The 11434-nt window shown below is 28.3% G+C and overlaps 2 protein-coding genes across 2 annotated transcripts in view; one reads left to right on the top strand and one right to left on the bottom strand.

Annotated features, from left to right (window-relative positions):
* The window catches only part of LOC107453119 (tyrosine-protein kinase transmembrane receptor Ror), an 89932-nt gene extending 89745 nt beyond the window's left edge, over window positions 1-187 (bottom strand). The window contains exon 1 of the mRNA XM_043039347.2: window positions 23-187. Within this exon, the coding sequence (XP_042895281.2) occupies window positions 23-62 (40 nt within the window). The 5' untranslated portion in view covers window positions 63-187. The remainder of the gene's footprint in view (window positions 1-22) is intronic.
* Window positions 188-5074: 4887 nt separating this feature from the next.
* LOC107453159 (putative phospholipase B-like 2) overlaps window positions 5075-11434 on the top strand; it is a gene marked incomplete at its 5' end in the record, with an annotated part of 18796 nt that continues 12436 nt past the window's right edge. Inside the window, 4 exon segments of the mRNA XM_016069866.3 lie at window positions 5075-5341; window positions 6095-6341; window positions 9358-9452; window positions 10695-10912. Coding sequence (XP_015925352.1) covers window positions 5178-5341; window positions 6095-6341; window positions 9358-9452; window positions 10695-10912 — 724 coding nt within the window.

Below are 11434 nucleotides of genomic sequence, written 5' to 3'. Positions count from 1 at the left end.
TTTAATTTTAATTTTATTTTACTTTGTATGTCTTCTTTCTCTTCATTTTCATGCATTGTCATCCAATTCTGAACTATGTGCCAAATTTGAAGTCTGTAGCTAGTCGGGAAGTTAGTTTAAAATCGATTACAAAATTCCACCCGAACAGACATACACGAAAGCAAGTTGATATAAACGTGGTAATAAGCATCTGGTTTATGCGAACAACAATAGATTTTCATCGGCTTCCCTAGGAAGGAAATAAGCTTCCTTTAAATTCGATTGCTGCAATCGACAAAATCACAGATATAACATTTAAGTGCAATTTTTTTTTTAAATATGCGGCTCAGAAGCATTTCGTTTTAGATAGACACGAGTAAAAAATACTTATCTAAAAAAAAATTAGAAGCTCCGCTGAGCAAATAGTTTTTTAAATCATATCTGCGTAACAGCCTAATATATTGCAAGCACCTTTAGAAAAACGCGGATAGAGAAATAGTATTAAGTTAAGTTGATAAATTCGAATGTGTCTGCCATTTATATATTTTTTAAAATGATGTATTTGCAACATTTTAGATTTAATGTAACTACTTATTTCATAAATATATTTTCATGAATTCAAATGTTTTAATTTCACAAAAAAAAAATTTTTTTTAAAAATGAAACAATTGAATTACTATTTTTTTTTCTTTTGGAAAAAAATGCACGAAATACTAAATTAGTTTTGGTGGCTAACTGATTACTTAACTTAGTAAGCATTTATCAATGATTGCCAGTTTAAAAAAAAAAAAATTACCACACAGCGCCAGAGTGTAAGATACCGTTTCAAAGACAGACACAAATAAAAACTTAATAAAAAATGTAAGAGATCCGCGTGATCTACAATTTTTAATTATTTTTTAAAAGACAATTAATCATAAAGGATCCATTGTATCAAAGTAAATATTAAGCATTTTTTTACGAAAGTGAAAATTATTCCATAATGTCATATTTAGGAAACTATATAACCCTAAGCCTGAGTATAAGATAGCGTTTTATAGATGGAGATGAGTGTAAGGTACCATTTAGAAAATACATATAAGTAGAAATTTTTATCTAAAAAAAAAAGGAAACATACACTGTTAGAATTTTAATTCCAAAATTATGGTAAAATGACCTGCAGCAGTATGTCCATACAATTAACCGTAAAGTTTACGGTGAAGAACATTTTTTACAGTTACGGGTTCGAAACCGTTCGCAACTAGTACGGTTAAGAAACCGTGAATACAAACAATAACTTTTTTAACTATTTACAACTAGCATGGTTTCAAAACCGTAGAACAATTTTACTGGACATTGGAGCTGTGCTTTTTGTTAGGTAATAGGCATTGGAGTTAGGGTGTGGTTTATTAAGAGGAAATATTGTAATTTCAACCCTGGGCTCTTAACTCCTCTTCTGCCTGTCACGAGATTAACAGATTATTCTGAATACTATCTTATTTATGGTTAATTGCAGTGGTTTACATAGAGTAAGTTGCGCCCCCTGCAAGATTTATAAACGAGCCTTACCATAGGCTGAACAAATTTTTTTTAAATTAAAATATGACATAAGAACACTATGAAGAGACATTCAAGATTTATAATTATTCATTTATCTATTTTAATTTAAGTTATTTTAATTTAAATTATTTTAATTTAAATTATTTTAATATTAATTAATAAGGAATTAATAACTGTGATGGAAAGGCAGAATTTAGAAAAATTACTAAATTGGAACATTGTGTACATTTACCAATTTTCATTATAATAATTAAAATTATCTTAATAATACCAGAATATTACTCACTATCAATAATTATGTAAACTATATTGTTGTTGTTGTTGTTGTTGTTAATTTACGTCGCACTAGAGCTGCACAATGGGCTATTGGCGACGGTCTGGGAAACATCCCGGAGGATGATCCGAAGACATGCCATCGCAATTTTGATCCTCTGCGGAGGGGATGGCACCCCCGCTTCGGTAGCCCAACGACCATGTAAACTATATATAAACTATATTACAATTAATAATTATATTTAAAGCTTAGTTAAGAGTTATTTCAATTTGTAAAGTGAATTAAAAAATATCTTATAAAGAAAAAAAATATTTTTATTGAAATTCATATAGTAGGGTACACAAACTTTTTGAATGAAGAGCTAAGTGCCCAAGTATTTAGATACGTTGACAGCAATTATAATAATTTTAAAGTAAAAATCATTGTTTTAGACGTAGTTTCTTTTATCACTTAACTTAGTAATATGTTATTGAAATTAAATTATTTTAAATAACTATATTTTTATTATCTTAATTCTTTTAATTAATTTTTTCTTTCTTTTTTAGCAATCAACTTTACCACATTAGTATAAAATTTAAATTCTTTTAAGCATTAAAATTCCTACGAAACTGAAGAAAACCAAACTGGTTCTTTTCAAAATAAAAATATTTCCTTTTTATCAAATAATAATAATAATAACAATACAGATTTATCGAAAAAATATAAAGCTGGGGAAAAAGTTAACATCGAAAAATATAAAAGCAATTGCAAAAAAAAAGAGTAAAAAATAACATGGACTGACGATGAAATTGGCACAAATAAAACAATGTCAAAAAGTGATGGTTAAAATGCCTGATTCGGAAATCGCTGGTTGTTATAATACTGAATTAAAAATATTCGAATTTTCGTAACACCGTCGAGAAAAGCCTGGTAATTACTGTTGAAAGAACGATTTAAAAAAAAAAAAAAATTCTTTGATTTGCGATGAAATCAGCACATGTGAATTTTCAAAACTATGTGGAAATACGTAATCGGATAAAAGCAATTGAATAATAGCTTGGATTTACGAAAAAATTGACACAAATAAAGCACATCAAAAGTGATTACTGTTTTCACGATTTGAATGTAGCGAATTGTTATAATATCGTAGTAAAAAGATCGGGATTTTAAGTAAACATCTGTAAATCCGACAATAACCTCCTACAACACGACCGAAAAGTCACTTGAATTAATTATGAAATAGATTCAAATAAGGAGTTTCAAAAGTAATTACTAAAATTCGAAATTTAAGCATTATAAGTTTATCGTATTAAAAATATTGGGATTTTTAAAACTTAGGAAATTCGTAGTGATGACCACCGAAAAAAATAATCGAGAAACTACATTGATTTAAATTGGGCGAGTCAGAAAACTTAAATGTGCAATTCAAAATTTCCGATTTTTTTTTCTTCAAAAAATATATTATAAGTTTTTTTAAAATTATTATTACCATCTTAAGTTTTCATTTAGTTCTATTTTAATCATTGGCAGAGTCGGTCGTCATTTCTTAGCAGCAAAATTTCCCTAAGGAAAAGGCTGAAGAATTTGAAAAAAACTACCCAGTACATTGATAAATCTTTCTGAAACAGAACGCTCTAAACATTTGAAGAACAATTTCTCAATAGTTTTTACCTTTCTATTATCAAAAGCTTGCAATCGATAACTTCCGATTTCGTGATTGCATGCTGTTACAGATGTGTGTATTACAGTAAAATACATTTTTTTTCTGTCTTGAGTTCATTACAAATTAAAGGAAGTCATTTCAATATTGCTTAGTTTATTCCATGAATAAATATATGATTTCAAAACGTGCAGAAATGTAATAGTTATAGAATATTCTTCTTCTTCATAGAATAGTATATATTTCTAAATCTATATAATTCGGAAAACAACAATAAAGAATCATCGGAATTACTTGAAATAAAATAATTTCTGTTGATTATTAATACATTTTTATCGTTTTCTTGATATTTTTTAATTTTGAGTCATAAATTTCAACTAGAATTCAGCTATTCTGTTTTTAAGTTACGTATTGAAATTCATATCGTGATCTAGAAATTATAAAATTTTATTGTGTAGTATGTCATCTTAAAGTAATGAAGGAATAATCTATGTATATATTATTTGGAAATAAAGCTTTCAAACGAAGAACATATCATTTAGGATTTCTCCGGATATTTGGAAGCAGGTAAGTGTCGTGATTTGTATAATAAAAAATTTTACTTGTAAATAATTTTTTTTCTTATTTGATGATAATTTTCTGTAGAAAGGTTTTCTACGTCCGATTAGGAATATTAATTAAAAAAACATGAAAGTTTTTTATTTTAGTGCGAGGAATTTTTTAGAATCGTTTTTTTTTCCCGTAAGCATTCTTTATTTTACGTTTTTTAGTTTATAAATAATGATTTTTAATATAACTTAAAATTTTTCGGTAAAAATTGTTGTCAAAAAACTTTTTTTCAAAATTAAATAATATCATTAAATTTAGCAAAACGATTTCGCAGTCATTAGGTTTTAACTCTAATAAGAAGATACATACTTTTTTTTCTGTTTATTTACAAATATTTTTCTGATGTGTTTTGGATGTTCCTTCTCCAAGAAAATAAAAGAGATACCATTTTGTTTTTGCTTGCTTAAGAAAGAATATCAAACATTTGTCTTTTTTAAATTTAATAAACCACAATATAGAAAGAACGTTACAATGCTACAACAACGCTCACTGTAGTTCGCTGTGATCGCGAAATGCATCCGAGCAGAGGAGGAGAGGATAGGGAAGAAGCTCTAGATATGTAACTTCGGTCTTCTCGCCAGATGATGAATCCGAGAGTTACGACTTCGAATATGTCTCACCCTATCTTTTTTTGGAACGACGTATCAGTGACACTTACCTTTTGCACAGCTATTTTTTATCACTACAAGATGGCGCTTAAATTTCTCATCTTAAGGAGCATTCTTACTGCCTGTGGTTCACACATTTCTGGTCGCCATCGATATTTTTCCAAGAAAAACAAGCAAATAAAAATTTTCATTTTACTCATTGGTGAAAAAAATGCCTGGACCGCATTTAATGAAAGCAATTTCCATACATTAAATACCTTATATTTCTTAGAAGTTTAGGTCCAAGCATATATTTACTTCTGTTCAAAAAAAAACATCACATGGTTTTGTTTGTTTACTAGTTTACTATCACGCGTTTCTGACGGAATTAGCATAAGATAAGTGTTAACTATCTTTAATCTTATCTTGTTAATTATCTATTGTTAGTTCTAGATTTTATTTCAAACATTTGTTTTATTTATGTAAAACTGGTGAACACGATTTGTTACTAGCAGTGTTGTTAATTAAAATAGTTATTAATTTCTGAAAGATGCTTGTTTCGTCTGTAGTTTTGTGTTTATTAATCGCTTTAGTTAAAGCAAAAAATGCATCTGTTACATATGATCAAACAACTGGAAAATTTCAAATCCATGACTATATAGCTAATGATCCTGTAGCTTATGGTACATTTACTGACGAAATTTTCAAAGTTGGGTGAGCTAATGCTTTTGTTATTGTTCAGTTTCTAAACACAGGGGAGATTTCCGTATCAAGATCTGACGCGCCAATTACACTTGCCAAGGTGCCAAATAAATTTTAAACTTGCAAATTTGTTTTAAAAAAATATGTAGATGATTACCCAGGGGTGACTACGAGTTGGTTCCTTTCTATAATGTTCTTTTTAATTTCTCGCGGACCGCTGTTCGGAAGTTTCCAAAACTTGGCAATTATTCTTCCACAGAACATTGTTAAGTTTCTTTATTTACACTGTACTTTCAAAAGATTCTGGCCTTAGGATATATACTTTCCAATTAGTGTTATCAATGTTTAATTTATTTTGGAAATATTTCCATATTGTGATCTTCATCAGAATAATCGCAAATTTTGGTGACTTCCAGACAGTGGTCTGCAAGAAGAAAAAAATCACGAAAGGGAACTAACTTGAAAGGTGTAACTGTAACTCATACCCACCCTCAGGGAAACTCCCACAAGTTTTTTTTTCTTTTCTTAAATTTGCAAATTTTATTCCATTTAGTACCTTGATGATTGTAGTTGGCATAACATACCATGATACATAATTCCCTGCATTTTTAGAAGTGTCCAAAATTTTGTGCCTTTTTTTCTAAACTCTTTTGTAAAAGTGAGACAGTTAGCATCCCTGTGCTTGACATCCTATTTAGTTGTTTTTATTCTTATACAAACTGAAACAATGTGATTATAATAAAAATGAATTCTTTTGTCTTCTAGATGGTCATATCTTGAAATTAAAAGCTATGAAAAATATCCAGATCCTATTCAAGCCTATGCTGCTGGTGTTGTAGAGGGGTATTTAACTGCTGACTTGCTAAGGAAACATTTCTCTAACCTAGTTGACGGCTATTGTGATGGAGAGGAGATATATTGTCAAAGATTGACCTCATTTTTGCAAGAAAACTGGGATTTCATTGATAGTAATGTGAAAGTTCGTCGGAAATATGATGTTTACTGGCATCAGGTAAATTTAAATTACTCAATTCATTAAATGTAACTTAATTTTTTTAGTCTTCTAAAAGGGTAGTTTTGCACTATTTTATAAATAATTTATCAAAGAGGTTGAAAAAGTTTTTAATTATAGCAAATTGGGAGCACTGATTTCAAAAAGAAGTAAAGATTATTATAGTTTTTATAACAATTGAATAATAAGTTAAATAGATGAATAAAAATTAGAAGTTATGTTCCTAACTTAGGAATTCTATCACCAAATGTCACCTTTTTTTAACAATTGAATATAATGTAGTTTTTTTTATTTCCAATACCCATCTGGCGAATGAGCCATACTGGCATCTGAAGGGCAGGTTTGTTGACCACTCTTTCAGGGGCACCATATTAAATGGCCAACGTTGCTCCCACAGTAAAGACAGATAGTACAAAGAATGAAGGAACATCCATTTCTTACGCAGGATTGGAACCCAGAACCTTTCTGATACAAGGATAGTTCCCTGACCCCTACACAGGCCAGTCGGCATATTATGTGAAGTAGTTTAAAAGTTTTGAAAATAAGAATGCTATCTCCGAATTTCAACTTTTTATTTTTAACAATTGAATATTATGTAAAGTAGTTAGGTAAAAATTAAATTTTAGAAGTAGTGTCACTTAATGCGTCAATAGTATTGTTATGTGTTTAGTTATGATTGCTAATTATTAAAGTTAATTATTATTAAAGTTAATTATTAGTAGAGCCCGGATTTTGATGACCTAAAAAATCTCAATTAATGCCCTTAAAAAGTGCAAAAAATGCCCTTAAAAGTGCAAAAAAATGCCCTTAAAATGCGAAAATTGCGCTAAAAATGCCTTATGACATGACTTAAATGGAGGAAAAATATTGAACTAAAATAATGTTGTACTCTTTAAAATTATTATGAGTCGTTTCAAAAAATATAAAGCAATGCAATACTTGTTCTACGTTCATTAAAGTTTGAGAAATATGTTTTATATCCTAAAATAACAAAAACAAAAGGAAAATATATTGACTCCAAAACATTTTCATTTTGTATAGAAACTTAAATGAGTATAACAACTTTCATCTCATAATATTACTAAATATCAGAATTACAGTTAATTATTAAATTTTTTTTTAATATTTTGAAATGTAAACGAGCGTCTCTAGTCTGAAAGCAAATTTTTATACCAGGAGAAGCTTCTTTCAACGTCTACTGATGTTATTGGTGCTTACTTGAGATGGATGGTCACACTTACTGACAATTCTTCTTCAATTTGAAAAAATGTTGCTTCACCTGTTAATATCCTAGAGATTTTCTTCATTGTTTGGAAGCCAGTGTAATATAAAAAAATTATAAAAAATAATAAAAATTGGAAAAAATTAGCAACAAAATTTAAAAAATGCTTTAAAATGCGAAATACACCCCAAAATTTAAAGAAAATGCCCTATAAATCTCAAAAAATGCTCTAAAGGACAAAAAATGTCCAAAAATGCAAAAAAATGCAAATGTCATCAAAATCCGGGCCTTAATTATTAGTTATGATTGCTAATGTAGAGGCGAAATTGAACTTCCAAAACCTTCCTTTTGTTAAGTTTATGTTAATAAATAAATAAAAATATATAAATATTTGCTAACCTCATGTTTTCTTTTTCTGCTGTGTTCTAACAATCATTCTTGCAGAGAAAATTGTAGTTAAAGATATTTTAAATATTAACAAACTAAAGCTTTGAAAAGATTTTATTAAAATATTAAATTATTATGATTTTACTATAATCTACCTGTTATTATGACCACCAATTATTATGATTTTACCATAATCTCATTGGAGTAAATATAATCTCTATATATGTGGTGTTTAACTTTTATTGGTCTATGTAGAATGATAATTTTGGTAATTTACTGTGGTTGGGTGAAAATAAAAATTTCAATAGAGTATCTTTTCCTAAAGAATGTTGAATTTAGATTATTATAGTTCTCATATTATATGAATTTCTTTAGCAATCATATTTAATTACCATATATCTTGGTGTATAAGTCTACCCCTATATTTAAATATGCGATAGCAAATTTCTGGCATGTCAGGAATATAAGTCGTGTGTGTCATAATGTGGATTCAAATATTATTGTAAAATATTTTTAACAATGTGCAATTTCTAATACTTTGGTCGAGGATGAAGATGATTTCTTGTGGGACACAGCAGTTTGGGATAAAATAGAAATTCATTGCAGAGGAGAATCGGTATGATGACACTGCTAACGTTAATGAATCCAACACAAATGCTAACCTGTAGTCTTTGAATATGTAGCTTTATGGTATGCTTTGAAAGTTTTCATTGTGTTTTATTTTTTAAAATATGTTGAGATAAAATACAAATTTACTTGTAACATATTTTACTTGTAACAGTAGTTTTTGCAAAGAGGTAAATTCATTCAGAGTTATTCATATCTATCTCATAATTCATAATGCATTAATGTTTCCCGATCGATAGATGTCTGACTTTATTATCGGTCTATAAGTCAGCCCGTCCATTTTCAGAAAATTTGGGGGGTTTTAAAAGTTGATTTATATACCGTATGTATTAGAAGCAATTCAAAAATGTTAATACAAATTAGTAGTTACTTGATTACTACTAAATGTTATTAAGAGCAAAAGTTTGTAAAATGTTCTTTTATAGAACGCTTGACAGAAACTATTAAAGTATAATTTTTTATTATAGATTGTTTGAATAATAAAGACTGCATTATCCGTATTGTACCCATATTATCCATCACCAGAAAAAAATTAGGGCGTCATATTACTGCGCTGCAAATTTGAAATTGGCAATTTTAACTTTTATAAAGTTTCACTTGTTTTTTATTCATTTTAGAGAAAATAAAGCTACATATTATGAGGTTAATGTTATACGCAACTATTTCTTATGAAAAAGTTTATTTTATTTTTTGTCAGTGGAGCATATAATTGTTATAACATAAGTTTTTATTTCGAGACAAAACTGCTTCTTTAATTGTTGTTAAATTTTTTTTATTTAGATTGCTTTAACTTTTGAGCAGTTGCATGGATTGGAAGATGGATATAAAAATGTCACAAGCCAGCCTTCTACTAAAGTGGATCTAATGGGCCTCTTGTAATGTAGTTATTTTAAACTCAGCAAAAATAAGATCATTTTAATTGTTATCTGAAATTATTATTTTTTCTGATTTAAGTTTTCAGTAACCATAGCACAGTTTAGTATTATTGCAACATGTAAGCTAGGAAAACTATTTTTTAATAAGTAAAACTTTTTAAAAGTCTGTTATTAAAACAGATTTTCGTAATTGTAATATAATTTTTTGCTAACTATTAAGTATATGTTACACGTATTGTAGTCTTTGATAAACAATTAGGCAGATTTGGTTTATTTTTGTGTGTTTCATAAATACTCCATCTAATTTTTCTTCTTCTTTTAACTCTGAGTTTAAAACGTATCTATTTTATTTTATTTCCGATTCTAATTTTATTTCTGATATTTATAATTTTAACTCAGTAATTACTTATGAATGTGTAGCATCTTAAATTCTATTTCACCTTAAAAAGTGTTACTTTATCTTGTTACATATTGTCATCTATTCTGTCATCTGTTAACTGATTATAAATTTGTAACGAGTTAATAGATAACCCCTCACACCATACTTCAAACAATTTTATCTAAAATATTTTCTTTAAAATGTTTAGATCTTATTTTCTGAAATCACAGAAACTCAAAATTTCGTTCATGTTCTCTAATTACATTTTTTATATTCTTTTTTCTTATAAATTTAATATTCCTATAAAACTTATACTTTTACAAGTATAAGCATTACAGGAATATGAAATATTTTTTATACCTATATTCAAACACTTTAGTCTTGTACTTGAAATTCACACATTTTTTGCTTCAAGCATTTATTTGCATTTGAAATTTCTAAAAAATATATAATGCAATTTGAAGTTTTTGCTTACATCTGAATTATTTACTTTTTGAAATTAAATGACACCCCTCACATTATTTGGGGCTCAAGAAATGCAACTGCAAGTACTCCTAATCCTAGATGCAAGAACTTTTGTTTGCTAGAAGAAAAAGATTTTTTTCTCTCCCAAATTAAAACTAAAGATGAGACAATCTGATAAGTAGTAAGACTTTTTATCTAAAATCTTCTCTTCAAATCATGAACCAAAAGCGAAACACTACAAACATTGCTGCTATTAAGTTAATATTTTGAAATTCCTTGATATTTTTCCTTCACGGTAATCAAACTAAAGCATATTAATTTTACTTGTTGTTCATATTAAATCATTGTATTTTTCTGTCTTGCTGTACATAGAATTTACATTACCTTTATATATTTAGATTGCTGAATATTATGGGAGATTTAGAAGACTTAGAAGTTGTTTTAAAGAAAAATGACATGAGAAGAGTGTTAGGAAGTGGACATTGTTCAGGTTTGATCAAAGTCCTTCCAAACAATAAAGATATATTATTTTCTCAAGTAACATGGTCAACTTATACATCAATGCTAAGGATATTGAAGAAATATAGCCTAAAACTGCACACTTCCTTAGCAGATGGTATGATTTTTTATTTTTTCTTTGACTTTCCCAGTACGTAAAATCTGTCATATAATGGAATCGCTCATGGTTTTTACATTTTCTAAAAGCTAGTAATACAATTAACATAGGAAATAGAGTAAATGTTTTCTCAGTATACATCTCTTACTCAGGGTTCCCGCGGCCTTGAAAAAGCCTTGAAAAGTACTTGAATTTCATTTTGATTTTCAAGGGCCCCTAGAAGTACTTGAAAATGATATTAAATCCTTGAAAATTTCGAAATGACCTTGAAAAGTATCGAAAACTCAGGAAAACAGCCCTATTTCCAGTATTTCTATGTTTAACTTTTTGACGCGCGTAAGTGTGAGAGAATGACTTCCCCGTCTTTCAGATGATGACACGTACTGTTTGATTTTAGGATTTTATGTACGTTTGGCGGATTTTAGGAATTTTAAATATTGGGAACTGTGCCAGATTCTGACAAAATCTCGATTCTTATTCAGGCGATTTTAATATCAATCATCGATCTTCGTATTAGACTTA

This window comes from Parasteatoda tepidariorum, chromosome 7 (genome assembly GCF_043381705.1).
Source record: "Parasteatoda tepidariorum isolate YZ-2023 chromosome 7, CAS_Ptep_4.0, whole genome shotgun sequence".
NCBI lineage: Eukaryota > Metazoa > Arthropoda > Arachnida > Araneae > Theridiidae > Parasteatoda > Parasteatoda tepidariorum.
Note: the sequence above shows the minus strand (reverse complement) of the source record. Positions and strands in the feature narration are given on the sequence as shown.